Source organism: Schistocerca gregaria, chromosome 7 (assembly GCF_023897955.1).
Source record: "Schistocerca gregaria isolate iqSchGreg1 chromosome 7, iqSchGreg1.2, whole genome shotgun sequence".
Taxonomy (NCBI): Eukaryota; Metazoa; Arthropoda; class Insecta; order Orthoptera; family Acrididae; genus Schistocerca; species Schistocerca gregaria.
In genome coordinates this window covers 48,068,223-48,087,001 of record NC_064926.1, presented here as the reverse complement: position 1 = coordinate 48,087,001, position 18,779 = coordinate 48,068,223, and the positions used below count along the sequence as shown (strand labels likewise).

Below are 18,779 nucleotides of genomic sequence, written 5' to 3'. Positions count from 1 at the left end.
CAAACGTACTCGTACTTTTCCTCTTCTACTTACTAATAAGCTGCTACAACAAAGGAAGATCACTATTGCGCAAGAACCAAGTAGTAATCAGACTCCCACGGTAATAACCAGCGATAACCAACGTTTATCTCTTTGTCTCTTCCACGACGAGTACTGTCATCAAGTGCCTCACAGCGTATATATAAGAGACCGACTGCAAACGCTTCGTGGCAACGCAGACCTCTCAAAATGCTGAAACTGGCAGTGTTGGCAGCCCTGTTAGCTGTTTCTGCGGCACAGACAGCAGTCAACCAGTTTCCGGAAGGTTTCCTTCTAGGGACCGCCACATCTGCTTACCAGATCGAGGGAGGGTGGAATGAAGATGGTGAGTGCATTATACACATTAATGACTTTTTAACCTTCAGGTTGTCTACATCGATCCACCATAGCTATAAGCATAACATCTGCAAACAGCCATTTTCATTTGTAGCCTGAGAATAGCTTAAAAGAGTAACCTGCATGATCAATCCACTATACATGTGCTCACTTCCAGTCTTATAAACTTACTGTCTGCTAATATTAAAACAGAGTGAAAATGGGATCTGATGTAGTAATTTTGTGTAACTTTGAATGGCATACATTTTAGATTAGCCTTTACAAGGAATTTGTTTTACGAATATCGATGCAGATAGAATAAGCCAATAACAAATAACTTTATTTATAACTGAACGACATGTTTCAGAGTACTGTATCTACATTATTATAAGAATTCTGTAAAAATTAATGGTCTATAAGTCTTCATTGTATGTGAAAGCTTCTGTGTTGTTCTTGTAACAATGGTAGTATATAACTAAGAGAAAATGGCAACAGTACGTAAATCCGAATATTCATAACGAAGATGTTACTTGAATTTCGTGGATAACGTATAGTTATTATAAAAATGTGTTTATGTATCTGTATGTGTGAATGCCCTCCCACCCCCCTACCCCATGAACCATGGACCTTGCCGATGGTGGGGTGGCTTGCGTGCCTCAACGACACAGACAGCCAACCACAACGGAGGGGTATCTGTTGAGAGGCCAGACAAACGTGTGGTTCCTGAAGAGGGGCAGCCGCCGTTTCAGTAGTTGCAGGGGCAACAGTCTGGATGATTGACTGGTCTGGCCTTGTAACGCTAACCAAAACAGCCTTGCTGTGCTGGTACTGCGAACGGCTGAAAGCAAGGGGAAACTACAGCCGCAGTTTTTCCCGAGGGCATGCAGCTTTACTCTATGGATAAATGATGATGACGTCCTCATGTGTAAAATATTCCGGAAGTAAAATAGTCCCCCATTCGGATCTCCGGGCGGGGAATACTCAGGAGGATGTCGTTATCAGGAGAAAGAAAACTGGCTTTCTACGGATCGGAGCGTGGAATGTCAGATCCCTTAATCGGGCAGGTAGGTTAGAAAATTTAAAAAGGGAAATGGATAGGTTAAAGTTAGATATAGTTGGAATTAGTGAAGTTCGGTGGCAGGAGAAACAACACTTTTGGCCAGGGGAATACGGGGTTATAAATACAAAATCAAATAGGGGTAATGCAGGAGTAGGTTTCATAATGAATAACAAAATAGGAGTGCGGGTAAGCTGCTACAAACAGCATAGTGAACGTATTATTGTGGCCAAGATAGACATGAAGCCCACGCCTACTACAGTAGTACAAGTTTATATGCCAACTAGCTCTGCAGATAACGAAGAAATTGATGAAATGTATGATGAGATAAACGAAATTATTCAGGTAGTGAAGGGAGACGAAAATTTAATAGTCATGGGTGACTGGAATTCGACAGTAGAAAAAGGAAGAGAAGGAAACGCAGTACGTGAATATGGATTGGGGCTAAGAAATGAAAGAGGAAGCCGTCTGGTAGAATTTTGCACAGAGCATAACTTAATCATAGCTAATACTTGGTTCAAGAATCATAAAAGAAGGCTGTGTACATGGAAGAATCCTGGAGATCCTTAAAGGTATAAGATAGATTATATACTGGTAATACAGCGATTTAGGAACCAGGTTTTAAATTGTAAGACATTTCTAGGGGCAGATGTGGACTCTAACCACAATCTATTGATTATGAACTGTAGATTAAAACTGAAGAAACTGCAAAAAGGTGAGAATTTAAGGCGATGAGACCTGGATAAACTGAAAGAACCAGAGGTTGTACAGAGTTTCAGGGAGAGCATAAGGGAACAATCGACAGGCATGGGGGAAAGAAATACAGTAGAAAAAGAGTGGGTAGCCTTGACGAATGAAATAGTGAAGGTAGCAGAGGACCAAGTAGGTAAAAAAGAAGAGGGCTAGTAGAAATCCTTCGGAAACAGAATACTGAATTTAATTGATGAAAGGAGAAAATACTAAAATGCTGTAAGTGAAGCAGGCAAAAAGGAATACAAACGTCTCAAAAATGAGATAGATAGGAAGTGCAAACTGGCTAATCAGGGATGGCTAGAGGACAAATGTAAGGATGTAGAGGCTTGTCTCACGAGGGGTAGGATAGATACTGCCTACAAGAAAATTAAAGAGGCCTTTGGAGAAAAGAGAACCACTTGCATGAATAGCTCAGATGGAAACCCAGTTCTAAGCAAAGAAGGGAAAGCAGAAAGATAGAAGGAGTATATAGAGGGTCTATACAGAGGCGATGTTCTTGAGGGCAATATTATGGAGATGGAAGAAGATGTAGATGAAGATGAAATGTGAGATATGATACTGCGTGAAGAGTTTGACAGAGCACTGAAAGACCTAAATCGAAACAAGGCTCCGGGAGTAGACAACATTCCATTAGAACTACTGACAGACTTGGGAGAGCCGGTGGCAGGAATATGTTATGCTCTGTGCAAAACTCTACCGTCTGGTGAGCAAGATGTATGAGACAGGCGAAATTTCCTCAGACTTCAAGAAGAATATAATAATTCCAATCCCAAAGAAAGCTGGTATTGACAGATGTGAAAATTACCGAACTATCAGTTTAATATGTCACAGCTGCACAATACTAACGCGAATTCTTTACAGATAAATGGAAAAAATTTGTAGAAGCCGACCTGGGGGAAGATCAGTTTAGATTCCGTAGAAATGTTGGAACACGTCAGGCAATACTGATCCTACGACTTATCTTAGAAGAAAGATTAAGGAAAGGTAAACCTACGTTTCTAACATTAGTAGACTTAGAGAAAGCTTTTGACAATGTTGACTGGAACACTCCCTTTCAAATTCTGAAGGTGGCAGCGGTAAAATACAGGAAGCGAAAGGCTATTTACAATTTGTACAGAAACCAGAGGGAAGTTATAAGAGTCGAGGGACATGAAAGGGAAGCAGCGGTTGGGAAGGGAGTGAGACAGGATTGTAGCCTCTCCCAGATGCTATTCAATCTGTATATTGAGCAAGCACTAAAGGAAACAATATAAAAGTTCAGAGTACATATTAAAATCCATGGAGAAGAAATAAAAACTTTGAGGTTCGCCGATGACATTGTCATTCTGTCAGAGACAGCAAGGGACTTGGAAGAGCAGTTGAACGGAATGGACAGTGTCTTGAAAGGAGGGTATGAGATGAACATCAACAGAAGCAACACAAGGATAATGGAATGTATTCGAATTAAGTCGGGTGATGATGAGGGAATTAGATTAGGAAATGAGACACTTAAAGCAGTAAAGGAGTTTTGCTATTTGGGGAGCAAAATAACTGATGATGGTTGAAGTAGAGAGGATGTAAAAGGTAGACTGGCAATGGCAAGGAAAGCGTTTTTGAAGAAGAGAAATTTGTTGACATCGTGTATTGATTCAAGTGTTAGGAAGTTTCTGAAAGTATTTGTATAGAGTGTAGCCATGTATGGAAGTGAAACGTGGACGATAATTAGTTTAGAGAAGAAGAGAATAGAAGCTTTCGAAATGTTGTGGTACAGAAGAATGCTGAAGATTAGATGGGTAGATCACATAACTAATGAGGAGGTATTGAATAGAATTGGGGAGAAGAGAAGTTTGTGGCACAACTTGACTAGAAGAAGGGATCGGTTGGTAGGACATGTTCTGAGGTATCAAGGGATCACCAGTTTAGTACGGGAGGGCAGCGTGAAGGTTAAAAATCGTAGAGGGAGACCAAGAGATGAATACACTAAGCAGATTCAGAAAGATGTAGGCTGCAGTAGGTACTGGGAGATGAAGAAGCTTGCACAGGATAGAATAGCATGGAGAGCTGCATCAAACCAGTCTCAGGACTGAACACCATAAAAACAACAACACCACATGTGTGGATGCTTGTACAGTCAATGAAAAAAGTCCCAGGACAGCGATGTGTACACATACATACGGCGGTAGTATCGCGTACACAGCGTATAAAAGAGCAGTGCACTGGAAGAGCTGTTATTTGTACTCCCGTGATTGATGTGAAATGGTTTCCGACGTGATTATGGCTGCAGGGCTGGGACTAACAGACTTTGAAAGTTTATTAGCCGTTACTGATAGACGCAAGGGACGTTACATATCGGAAATCGTTAAGGAATTCAATATTCCTCGATCCACAGTGCCAAGAGTGTGCCAAGACTACCAAATTTCAGGAATTACTTCTCACCACGGACAATGCAGTGGCCGAAGGCCTTCACTTAACGACAGAGGGCAGCGACATTTGCATGGAGTTGTCAGTGCTAACAGATAAACACATGTGCGTGAAATAGTAGTAGAAACCAATGTGCGGCGTACGACGTACGTATCCGGTAGAACAGTGTGGCGAAATTGGGCGTTAACGAACTGTGGCAGCAGACGACCGACGCGAGTGCCTCTGCTAATAGCATGACACCGCCTGCAGTGCCTCTCGTCGGCTCATGACCACATCAATTGGACCCTAGCCGGGTGAAAAACACTGGCCTGGTCAGATACATCTGGATTTCAGTTGCTAGGAGCTGATGATAGGGATCGAGTGTAGCGTAGACCCCAAGAAGCCATGGACCCAAGTTGTCAACAAACCACTGTGAAAGCTGCTGGTGGCTCCACAATGGTGTGGGCTGTGTTTACTGGAATGGACCGGGACCTCTGAAACAACTGAACCGATCACTGACTGAAAATGGTATGTACGGCTACTTGGAGACCATCTGCATCCGTTCATGCACTTGATGTTCACAAACGGCGGCGGAATTCTCATGGATGACAACGCTCAGTGTCTCTGGCACAAAATTGCTTGCGATTGGTTTGAAGAACATTCCGGATAATTGTAGCGAATGGTTTTCCCACCCAGATTGCCCGACATGAAACCAATCGAACATTTGTGGGACATAATCGAGAGGTCACTTCGTGCACAAAATCATACATCGGCAACCCTTTCGCAATTATGGACGGCTTTAGAGGCCGCTTGGCTCAATATTTCTGCAGGGGACTTCCAACGACTTTTTGAGCCTGTGCCACATTGAGTTGTTGCACTACTCGGGCTAAAAGGAGGTCCAGCACGATATTAGGAGGTCTTCCATGACGTTTTGTCACCTCAATTATGTACGCCCTAAACCACTGGACCGATTTCGACCGAACTTGGTACGCACATCACTTACTGTCAAAAGATAATCACTAAAAGGGTAAGAACCATCTGCCTATCAGATAGGAGCGGAGGGGGGGGGGGGGGTGAAAAAGCAGTGTAAGCCACGACATGCGAATTCCATACTTCGTTCGTAGCACTTAGCGACTTCCAGCAAACTTTATACACAATGCCAAACCATTAAGAAGCTTTTCCTAGCTATCAACCAACAGAAAGATGATGAAAGGAAAAAGATTTGAGGCTTACTACATTTTTGCTATTTACGCAGTAAAAATGCCGTATGAAGCATGAAGTTTTAATTTATTACTTATTTACTACTAACTGCATTCGCGACAAAGTTTGCAGACAGTATTCGCATATACCACTGAATGTACCGACAAATTTATGTAACTGCACGACACTTAGTTGAGGAGATACGACGCCATAAATATTGGGCTGCCTGAAAATGAAACTGCAAGGCGAAATTTATTAGAGATACAGTTGAAATATTTATAGAAATACGTGTGAAACACGTTAAATATATGCAAAATATATTTGGAATGTATGTACCCGAAAGGAAAGAGAAGGAGATGGATAGAAATATGGGATTGCGAGAAATGGGCGCTGAGAAGGGGGACGAGGAGATAGTGAGAGGTCAGAGAAAGGAAAGAGGTCGTGATGGACAGAAAGAGGGGATTGGAGGAGATGCACAAGGAAAGGAAAGACGAGGAGATGGAGAGAAGGAGTATTGAGGAGGTGAACAGCGAGAGGGGGAGGCAGTGGATAGGGAGAAAGGGAGGAAGAGATGGGCAGAGAGCGTGAGAAGAAAATGAACAAAGAGAGGGGAGGAGGAGACTGAATTATGTGGGGTAAGTAGGAGACTGACAAAAGGAGAAGGAGCACGTGATCAAAGGGAGACGAGCAGATGGACTGTGGAAGGGGGGGGGGGCAGAGCAGATAGACACAGGGTGGTGTAGCAGGAGATGGACGTTGGAGGAACAGAAGGAGATGGAGAGTGAAAGGAGAGTTGAAGAGGTGGAGAGAGATGTGGAGTGTAGTATGTGGAATAGAGAGGAGGAAAGAGGAGATAAAATGATACAAGATTGGCATAAACACACACTCAGGCAACACTGGATACTCAGTTATCTGATAACAGAAATACCTTACAGTGACCACCGACTGTTTTTCACAATCTAATACACGTTACACGCTTCACTCTTCCTACAGACGATGTACGCTAGTATACCGTGTTAGAAATGTTCATGTATATGCGTGCAGTAGTCTGTAACACATTTTATGAGCAATCAATCAGGTACCTATGTAGGTCTGTTGAAATCTGTGCAGCCATTTGTCTTGAGATACACATGAAATCATTCCAAGAGTGTCCTTCCTGTCATCCTTCTTGTTTTCCGAATGCATCAGCGCAGTAGGGCGGACGATACTTTCCTTGTAACTGACGGTAAGCGCCTTCCTCTCCATATTGTACAGACACTGAAGGCGTCTTAAAATCTGAATTTCCATGTTCACTCCTGGCATCTATTTGCCTGGTAGTGTAATTAACTGTGAATAGTCGACAGCAGAGTCCCAGCATCTAATGCCATGGATATGCTTTTGTCACCATCACACGGCTACTAGAATGTTCAAATGATTTTTACTCTGGTGCTTAAGCATACGGGTCTATACTCGAGAGAAATATAATTCAGTGTGACCAAACATTCCCAAAGATTTTATTTGAAAAACCACATCTGTGTAATATAACTAGAAAACATTTCTCTATTCATTTTTAATGTAACACTGAGCAGCTGAACGTAATGTAAATGCTTGACTGCAATGTACTTGTGTAACTGTAATCTCTTAGGATTTGTGCACTGTCGATGAGCTGGGAGAAACTATGAAGTCATGTGCTTATCGATCGTTACCTCTGCTGCCAAAAATGTCGCTCAACTAAAAATAGTCCCATCTGCAGTGAATGCGAAGAACGCTCTGACGTGATGAACATGCTCACTAGACACACTCGCGAATGGAACTGTGTTTTGGCCAGAGTTCAGACACATGAACCATGAGAGCGGCGGCCTGCATTAGAGACTGAAATTAAACGACGTGGACAGCCTTCCTCCCTTAACAATGTCCTTATCAATGTCTGCAGTTTTCAGTATCATTTGCGTAATTCAGCATTCTCCACCATTGGCCAGATATTTTCTTTTTCTTAGAAGTTTGTCTCCTCCTTCTTCAGATGCCACTGCTTGGTCGAGCCGTTATTTCTTCTTTCTTCCTGTCAAATTGTGTAGAAAGTTCCATATATTCCCTACTCTCACGCGGCTGCTGCGTTTTTAGGCTCTACCATACCACTATAGCCAGTCACTCTCCCGCAGAGAAATAACATTGATGGTTACAGATTGGGAACAGACGCTTGTTACATTTCATGGCCAACTCAGGACATCCTCTCTGTGAAGCCACATTCAGGCCAAGACTGCCTGCATTGACTATGTAACGTTGCTGGTACATCTACAGCTACATACACTCCTGGAAATTGAAATAAGAACACCGTGAATTCATTGTCCCAGGAAGGGGAAACTTTATTGACACATTCCTGGGGTCAGATACATCACATGATCACACTGACAGAACCACAGGCACATAGACACAGGCAACAGAGAATGCACAATGTCGGCACTAGTACAGTGTATATCCACCTTTCGCAGCAATGCAGGCTGCTATTCTCCCATGGAGACGATCGTAGAGATGCTGGATATAGTCCTGTGGAACGGTTTCATATGATCACACTGACAGAACCACAGGCACATAGACACAGGCAACAGAGCATGCACAATGTCGGCACTAGTACAGTGTATATCCACCTTTCGCAGCAATGCAGGCTGCTATTCTCCCATGGAGACGATCGTAGAGATGCTGGATGTAGTCCTGTGGAACGGTTTGCCGTGCCATTTCCACCTGGCGCCTCAGTTGGACCAACGTTCGTGCTGGACGTGCACACCACGTGAGACGACGCTTCATCCAGCCCCAAACATGCTCAATGGGGGACAGATCCGGAGATCTTGCTGGCCAGGGTAGTTGACTTACACCTTCTAGAGCACGTTGGGTGGCACGGGATACATGCGGACGTGCATTGTCCTGTTGGAACAGCAAGTTCCCTTGCCGGTCTAGGAATGGTAGAACGATGGGTTCGATGACGGTTTGGATGTACCGTGCACTATTCAGTGTCCCCTCGACGATCACCAGAGGTGTACGGCCAGTGTAGGAGATCGCTCCCCACACCATGATGCCGGGTGTTGGCCCTGTGTGCCTCGGTCGTATGCAGTCCTGATTGTGGCGCTCACCTGCACGGCGCCAAACACGCATACGACCATCATTGGCACCAAGGCAGAAGCGACTCTCATCGCTGAAGACGACACGTCTCCATTCGTCCCTCCATTCACGCCTGTTGCGACACCAATGGAGGCGGGCTGCACGATGTTGGGGTGTGAGCGGAAGACGGCCTAACGGTGTGCGGGACCGTAGCCCAGCTTCATGGAGACGGTTGCGAATGGTCCTCGCCGATACCCCAGGAGCAACAGTGTCCCTGATTTGCTGGGAAGTGGCGGTGCGGTCCCCTACGGCACTGCGTAGGATCCTACGGTCTTGGCGTGCATCCGTGCGTCGCTGCGGTCCGGTCCCAGGTCGACGGGCACGTGCACTTTCCGCCGACCACTGGCGACAACATCGATGTACTGTGGAGACCTCACGCCCCACGTGTTGAGCAATTCGGCGGTACGTCCACCCGGCCTCCCGCATGCCCACTATACGCCCTCGCTCAAAGTCCGTCAACTGCACATACGGTTCACGTCCACGCTGTCGCGGCATGCTACCAGTGTTAAAGACTGCGATGGAGCTCCGTATGCCACGGCAAACTGGCTGACACTGACGGCGGCGGTGCACAAATGCTGCGCAGCTAGCGCCATTCGACGGCCAACACCGCGGTTCCTGGTGTGTCCGCTGTGCCGTGCGTGTTATCATTGCTTGTACAGCCCTCTCGCAGTGTCCGGAGCAAGTATAGCACGCTGAAAAAACGAACACCTATATCTTTCCGTGCCAGCTCTGGTTTCCCTTATTTTATAATGGTGATCGTTTCTCCCTTTTTAAGTCGGCGTCAACAAAATATTTTCGTATTCGGAGGAGGAAGATGGTGATTGAATTTTCGTGACAAGTTTCCGCCGCAACGATAAACGCCTTTGTTTTAATGATGTCAGTCCCAAATCCTGTATCATTTCAGTGACACACACCCCCTCCCCTAATTCGCAGCAATACAAAACGTGCTGCCCTTCTTTAAACTTTGTCGATGTACTACGTCGTATTTCGTAAGGATCCCACACCGCGCAAAAATATTCTAAAAGATGACGGACAGGCATCCGTTTTCTATGTGACGCTATTTCGACAAGACCACATTCAGCTGATTAAAAATGTTATAACCGTGGCTTCAAAATTCAGTACTCAACTTAAGAACATTTATAGCCTCATATGTCGTTATGTAGCTTATGTTAACCACGTTGACAGCTGATGATGACAATAAACCAATAGAAAATCAGTTGTAGGAGACTGTTTTCAGAGCAGTTCATTACAGCATGGATTTTTGTTTGAGTGAAATATAATTGAAGAATCGAATTAAGAGCTTCCTGCTGATAATCCCTTGGTACTCGCAAAATAATTGTTTCATACTACCTACTTCACAGAATTGACGTGTATTATGTACAGCTCCTGTCATTTCGTAGAAATAGCTACCACACTGCAACGATACCTATTTGTGTATGCAGGCAAGGGCGAGAATATCTGGGACTACATGCTCCACGAACACCCGGAGTACGCTACGAATGGTGACAATGGTGATGTGGCCTGCGACTCGTACCACAAGTACCACGAGGACGTGCAGATGGTGAAGACACTCAACGTGAGTACTGGCTGGCGTTACGCAGGCGTGGTACTCGGTGAACCTACACTGCTGTGATGCATTTAAATTGCAGCAGAGGCCCCAATCCCCACATTAATATATTTTCCCAGATTTCTATGAATCTGTATTGTCAACAGTACCTGATTCAACTGTTTTCATCTTTTGTTGTACTCAAACAAAACTTAATGTAATACTTACTGGTCATCCATAAGTGTTATAGCATTTTATGATACTGTTCTCCCCTTTTTTCATTAAAATGTTGGTGGAACTACAGTACAATTACAGCATTGCTATAAGCACGACGAGAATACTGACCTTATGACCTTTATGAAACGAAGGAGTTCATCTAATGAAAAATAACTGTTCGATAATTATTATAAGATATTAGATAACTTAAAGTGGTCATTCACAGCAACCGCAGAGATAAGTGATGCTATGCACTTCATAGTGCTGAAATACCCATTCTTGAAGGTAAAGCTGTGATGGAGTATTGATATCAGCATATAATAAGTGTCACATCTTGAACATTAGGTATTTTACATCATAATTAATTTGTACTGCAACAAATAATACATTATCATAAATAATTACAAATGAATCAGTGAAAACACTTCCTGTTATAACCACGGAAATAATTTTAATTTGAGCAAAGAACTGTCATACAACGCCATCATCATAATTTTCATTATCGTCATCAACTTCTAATATTGGAAAACTTTACTGTATCTTAGTTATATGTGTAGTTAAACTTATATTACTCAATTTAAAATGCATGCATTTCCTTCATGTTCAGAGTTAGTCGAAAGTAGCTACGTTGGACATCTCTATACTGCATCTAGCGATTTTGGGAAGTTGGAAAAGTAATTTTCTTCTGTTGCTGTGGATTTTTAGAGTGTAGTATGACTTTCATTTTAGATCCTCACCCATTATTGCCTTTTCGATTAAACGGTCTACATACTACCTTGCTTTCTAATACCCTAAATATGTGTGACATATTCATCTTGCAAACTGTTTCACTTTCAATTATTATTGGTTTTTCCGTCTTAAGTTTACGGCAGTTAATAGAAGAGTATTTTACACCTGTTACGTAGGAAGTGGGGATGAGGGGTACACCTGGGATGGGAGTTTAAGGCCCCTGTAATGTCACTCCTTAAACAACAACTACTAAATTCAAAACAGGTAAGAGACAATCAACGTGGGCTTATTTTTATAAAATGTTACAGATATCTTTCTCTATATCTTACTGCTTCTCCCATCCTTTACGACATATACTTTCACGCTTTTTTACCTTTGTTTTCTAGGAACTTATACTGTTGCTTTACAATCTCATTCTCAAGATTCTTTTGTTTCTTCTACTTTCCGTAAGTGTTTTTGCGTAATCCATTACATCACTACACTATAAATTACTATCCTGCGTTACTTATTTCCCCTTTCACTATATTCCACCTATCCTCTACTGAACTACTTTCGACGCCTTTGCATGTGTTATTGCCACATACAATTTCGTAATCTCACTTTCTTCTACATTTGCAGTATTCCAATCCGTTATATACTTTTTTAATTTATTATCTTGAATTTCAGTCTACTCTTTCGTCATTTAGAAGCTTCTGCCTGAATTTTACAATATGATTTGTAGCTCTTTACCTAGTCCGATTTATATTTTTCCATTACTCCCCTATATAAGCGTTTCAGTCACCTCGAACTTTCAAATGTTCGTCTTGCTCTACAAATTTATCGATTCCTTTGTTTCCTTATGAAGAGTATAACAAATTCTTACATGTGACATTACTGGTCAAATGTTGGAAAATAATCCTGTAGACATATGTCCAAAAATAGTTACTTGTTAAGATATGGACGATTCTGTCCTAAAACTGACAAATCTTTTCACATTTCAGGAGCTACTTATGTGTTTACCACTCATTCTGACACATTTGTCAGTCTTCCTTCTCAAATATTCATGGCTAACACACCCGATTCTCCTCAGATTTGACCACATGCCTTGACGAACACGCTTGTATAAGGTGTGTACAACATCAATGGATGTCGAACACGACATTGCCTTTCAATATTGCCATAGCCAGAAATGTGAGGGATTAGGGCCAAGTAACAGTGTGGCCACGTTACTGAACCTCGTCGATCAGTCAGCCAGTCATTAATCATTTATGCTGGATTCTATGGTATGAGATCAGGCGTATAAAGTGAGTACGTCTAACAACAGAATCACAGCAGAGGACTAAGTACGGAAGACAAACACAACGAATAAGAAGCGAGGAACGGCTATTCTAAACACAAGTAAAAGACAATACCTCAACAACTCTGGTTTCCATACGTATTTTTATGTGACTTTTCTCTGTACTATCTCCTGTAAAAATAATGGATACTGCATAATACCCTGTTCCCCTTATTATAGTGCGATTTTGGTATGTTAACTTGTACAGGTGTCGTCGATGTATCTTGGTTCCAATCTTTACATAAATAATTTTGTAAGTAACCAAAGGCGAACTCATATGTATTCCTGCATCTTTTGTCAGGTTCACTTTCTTTAAATAGGCCACCCACATCTTTTGTACTTTGTGCCTAGAATAAAAGAGGGAGAGAAAACCTACGCATTTACTTCCAAATTGATTCCACGTGAGTAATCACATTTTATGTTCCACAAAGTCCAATAACTGATTACCTTTTTCTGAACACTGAGGTGTGCGGATCCTTCACCCATTCTTTCTTCCACAGCCGAAACCGGAAAAGGTAGTCATGTGGGAAGCTGAGGTCAGGAGCGAAGTCCACGTTCCAATTCATCACAAAGATACTGCATTGGGCTGAGGTCGGGACTCTTGGCAGGCCATTCCTTTTCCAGAATGTTATTGTCCACAGATCATTGCCTCACAGACGATTCTTTATGACAGGGTCCATTGTCATACTGACACACACACAGTCAACTTTTCCGGACTGTTCCGCTACTGCACGTAGTACATGGTGCTGTTAAATCTGTTAACATCCTTCTACATGTATCGTTTTCCTAAGAGGCCTATTCCTGAACAGTCTCTTCTTGTTGAATACGAAATTAGATAACGTACCATTAATTGTATTGAACTCTTACGTTTACAAAAGTTTACCACCAACGCCTGTTATTTGCTTCTGTCAATTGTCATTTGTAATTTAAACTACACTAATAATATTCTTCTCCTATTCTTACAATGTTGTCTTTCAGAAGAACAAACTTACTATTTTCATAAAGTATTTCACTTTATTCTCCTTGTTTATCAACAGGCGGAAGTGTACCGCTTCTCCATCTCTTGGGCGCGCATCCTGCCCACTGGAGACGTTGATGTCATCAACCAGCCAGGCATCGACTACTACAACAACCTCATCGACGAGCTGCTGGCAAACGGAATCCAGCCCATGGTAAGAGGGACACATGCACGTGTTTGAGGTGGGCAAACAATCATTTTTCACCGTACGCTGATCTTTTGTTGGATATATTGAGTAGTAATAACAGCGGATTGTGTGAGAAATAGGAGAGAGAAGAATACCTCGACCCAGTTGGTGGTTGGGCTCACTCAATAGTTCTAGGACTTGACGATAGGCAGCAGCACGTTACGGTGTTCTGCAAATAGCGCCAGAGTCGGCCTCTTGCATAGGGACAATAAAACTGGCTGCGGCCAGGGGTCTGGGCCACTCGCTCGTCTGTTTACTTCGTCGTTGATCCCGCTCACAGTTCTCTCAGCTTACCATTGGTGATTCACTGGTCGGACATACCACCAAATTAAAGCAGTCTACCTCTCCTAGCATATATGAGCTTACGTCTAGAGCAAGTGTTGAAGCCTCGTCCATACAGTTCCCCAAGTTTTTTCTACAACATCAGCTGGTTGGTATGGTCTATCCATTGTTCGAGAAGTATGCTTTCACATGTCCAGGTAACCATGCTTAAATCTCTAAGTGTAGGAAGAAGACTTGTAAAAGCGCTGACTCATATTCAGGTCACAAAATCTCGACTTAGGTTACAAAGCACCAACATACATATCACACAGGAGACTTGCTAGAATTGTTTAGCGTCAAGAAAAGAAATCCAGTCAGACGGTAAAACAAGGTTTACGATTGTCACATTTATCGCAGTTCTGATGTTGATACATAAATGCTTTTGCTGACAAATTTACAACTGGAAATTATATTCCTGCGTAGGTGTATGTTGGCCACATTCTCTTCAACAGTATAATCTTCACATAATGATGAGAGGTTCAGTTTACTTATATGTTTTAAGCAAGGTCTTTTCTGATTCTGTTATGAGATCTAACCAAACACTGAACGCCTTTTTGAAGGATCTTCTCCTAGCAGTCGAGCTCTCACGCCTGCCTGGGATGCGGTGTGAATATCAGGCCAAGTGGTGATTATTTATCGAATGGCTGGAGCCTTGAGTGTCACCCAGATTACAGATTTGGTCCTGTTAAGTCAAACTGTGCCTCACCTCGATCTTCGATAGTAGATGAGCATGTTATTCGCGCTGTCCTCATCTTGTTCATCATCTAAAGTGTGTCTACGATTATCTGCGTGCGTATTTCCTGTGACCTTCACCCCACAGAGACGGCATCCGGTTAGCGCAGCCTGTAATCATAGGAGCGATGCCTAGAGAGAAGCCTACCAAAGGGATCCCTTAGTCTGTAACTGTACCTGCTGTGAAAAAATATCATTAATCGCGATTCAAATACGAACGTATCGCCCACATACCTAAATGATTCGACGAATTTCTACCATATCCCATTATATCCTTTATAATTTCAAGGTAATCAAAATCAAGCTGTTTTTGGAAATCGAGAATTTCAATCTGCGAGGTAATTGGTCCATTGATTGGATTTTCCTACACGCACATTCAGGACAGTCCGGTAGCCCCTAATTGTTCATTAATTGCTTACACCTACTAAAACTCACCATGACACAGTTCAAAGTTGTCTGCAGTCTCCTCAGGGGGTTTAATCCATGTTCTGTGTATCGAAACCTTCGCCAAACGCTCTAAATGACACTTTGTGGAACATCCAAGGATACTGAACTTTGGGCTGTGTCTGGCCTGCTTTCAGCCAGCCAGTTATTCTAACCTGTCAACGTCATGAAGAGACTACACTCTCCTCACTGTGAGCGGACAAACAGTAATGAGGCATGAGTGGTCTCATGCAGTGTTTGTCTTTACATTTCGATTTCGTTGCTATTCCCTGCACAGTGTACTGTTTTTATACACAGAACGAACACGTAGATAAATACCTATGGTGATGTTTGATTGCTGAACACCTGTGTATGTGAGGTCAAAGGGCTTTTAGAACCTGAAGAAAAAGTTATTGCAGGAGAATTGTTCTTATTACTAGTGAGGAACAGATGTAGCTTCAACTCAATCATTATGAATGGTGTTGATTTTCGCGATCAAGTTAGAGACGGAGGATAATCTTCGTTTCTGTGATCGATTTGTGACACCATAACTTACAAGTCAGACAAACGACCGAGAGTGCAAAGAGGTAATACCCTATAGCCTATATAGTTCTCAAACATTATAGAAATGAAGTTCGGCGGTTAAGGCCTTCAAACGCAGCAATCCACTCTGTAGTAGATAATTATATGCAAAGTCTATACACAAGATTTCTGTAATTCCGTAATAATTTGTACGCGAATATGTTGCAGGTAACGAAGTGAGGCAAAGACGAAGAGATGGCACACAATTTAGGCCCATTTTTGTGTGTCTGGAGTAGCCCACATGATCTACACAATGCTGGTGCAATGCGTTCAATCGTAAACACTTTTAGTCCGGGAAACAAAAATTACTATAATTTGAACAACAATCAGTCTTAAAACATGATCAATCTGGGAAGTTCCACTGAATGTATTTTTTATACCTGTAAATACAATATGTACACGAAGGGAACTTGATTCCAGATTTACCAAGAACCACCAACATAAAACTGAGGAAGGTAATGAGAATACAATATGGTGTGGGTTTCGAAATACACTCCTGGAAATGGAAAAAAGAACACATTGACAACGGTGTGTCAGACCCACCATACTTGCTCCGGACACTGCTAGAGGGCTGTACAAGCAATGATCACACGCGCGGCACAGCGGACACACCAGGAACCGCGGTGTTGGCCGTCGAATGGCGCTAGCTGAGCAGCATTTGTGCACCGCCGCCGTCAGTGTCAGCCAGTTTGCCGTGGCATACGGAGCTCTATCGCAGTCTTTAACACTGGTAACATGCCGCGACAGCGTGGATGTGAACCGTATGTGCAGTTGACGGACTTCTCACGAGGGCGTATAGTGGGCATGCGGGAGGCCGGGTGGACGTACCGCCGAATTGCTCAACACGTGGGGCGTGAGGTCTCCACAGTACATCGATGTTGTCGCCAGTGGTCGGCGGAAGGTGCACGTGCCCGTCGACCTGGGACCGGACCGCAGCGACGCACGGATGCTCGCCAAGACCGTAGGATCCTACGCAGTGCCGTAGGGGACCGCACAGCCACTTCCCAGCAAATTAGGGACACTGTTGCTCCTGGGGTATCGTCGAGGACCATTCGCAACCGTCTCCATGAAGCTGGGCTACGGTCCCGCACACCGTTAGGCCGTCTTCCGCTCACGCCCCAACATCGTGCAGCCCGCCTCCAGTGGTGTCGCGACAGGGGTGAATGGAGGGACGAATGGAGACGTGTCGTCTTCAGCGATGAGAGTCGCTTCTGCCTTGGTGCCAATGATGGCCGTATGCGTGTTTGGCGCTGTGCAGGTGAGCGCCACAATCAGGACTGCATACGACCGAGGCACACAGGGCCAACACCCGGCATCATGGTGTGGGGAGCGATCTCCTACACTGGCCGTACACCTCTGGTGATTGTCGAGGGGACCCTGAATAGTGCACGGTACATCCAAACTGTCATCGAACCCATCGTTCTACCATTCCTAGACCGGCAAGGGAACTTGCTGTTCCAACAGGACAATGCATGTCCGCATGTATCCCGTGCCACCCAACGTGCTCTAGAAGGTGTAAGTCAACTACCCTGGCCAGCAAGATCTCCGGATCCGTCCCCCATTGAAAATGTTTGGGACTGGATGAAGCGTCGTCTCACGCGGTCTGCACGTCCAGCACGAACGTTGGTCCAACTGAGGCGCCAGGTGGAAATGGCATGGCAAGCCGTTCCACAGGACTACATCCAGCATCTCTACGATCGTCTCCATGGGAGAATAGCAGCCTGCACTGCTGCGAAAGGTGGATATACATTGTACTAGTGCCGACATTGTGCATGCTCTGTTGCCTGTGTCTATGTGCCTGTGGTTCTGTCAGTGTGATCATGTGATGTATCTGACCCCAGGAATGTGTCAATAAAGTTTCCCCTTCCTGGGACAATGAATTCACGGTGTTCTTATTTCAATTTCCAGGAGTGTACAAATTTAATGATGAGGTATATGTTTGCAGGTGACGATGTACCACTATGACCTACCGCAAGCACTGCAGTACATCGGCGGATGGCCAAACCCACTCCTCGCCGACTACTTCGTGGAGTACGCCAGAGTGCTGTTTGAAAACTTCGGAGACAGAGTGAGTAGCGACAGCTCTACTGTTTCTCATGTGGGTTTCTTCCTGTTGTGACACATATCTGACAATAATGGTTCTGCAGGTGAAATGGTGGATCACGTTCAACGCGCCGGACATCTTCACCGGTGGCTACGCCACCTCTGGTGGTATGGCGCCCTCACAGAACGCGTCTGGCATCGGCGACTATATGGCCTCCCACACTGTGATCAGAGCCCATGGACTCGTGTATCGCCTCTACGACGAACAGTATAGGGCCACGCAGAACGGTGTGTTAAACGTTCCTTGTATTGAGTTTCCTTTGATCACTATTATTATCATTATTATTATTATTATTATTATTATTATTATTACTATTATTAGTCATTTAAGCATTGTATGTAAAGAACCTAATCATTTTTCTCACAAATGCACAGGAGAAAGTATTTCTTCCATATTCATGAATTCATAAAAAAATTTACATATCGGCTAAACCTTCCACTAACCTCAACTCTTAGAGAGTCATATGTATTCGGATGCCATTGCATTCACAACACTCTGTACACTTCACTCACACAGTCATTATTCTTGTTCAACAGATATTTAGGTACGCCACCTCATTGAAAAAAATCCACACGGAAATTTTCTTTGCAGGAGTCATTAGAAAGTCATAGCAAACACATTGCACAAATACCTAACAAAAACGAAGATGTTTCGCTCTGAGTAATTCATTTTTCTTCGATCCTATGCAAAATACTTTAAGGGCAAGCTGAACCACAAGGTTTCCTGGATGC

General features: G+C 43.6%; 1 protein-coding gene across 1 annotated transcript in view; it reads left to right on the top strand.

The window, feature by feature from the left end:
- Positions 1–212: 212 nt before the first annotated feature.
- LOC126281891 (myrosinase 1-like) overlaps positions 213–18,779 on the top strand; it is a 43,139-nt gene continuing 24,572 nt past the window's right edge. The window contains exons 1-5 of the mRNA XM_049981206.1: positions 213–364; positions 10,318–10,451; positions 13,719–13,853; positions 17,890–18,012; positions 18,092–18,275. Coding sequence (XP_049837163.1) covers positions 229–364; positions 10,318–10,451; positions 13,719–13,853; positions 17,890–18,012; positions 18,092–18,275 — 712 coding nt within the window. The 5' untranslated portion in view covers positions 213–228. The remainder of the gene's footprint in view (positions 365–10,317; positions 10,452–13,718; positions 13,854–17,889; positions 18,013–18,091; positions 18,276–18,779) is intronic.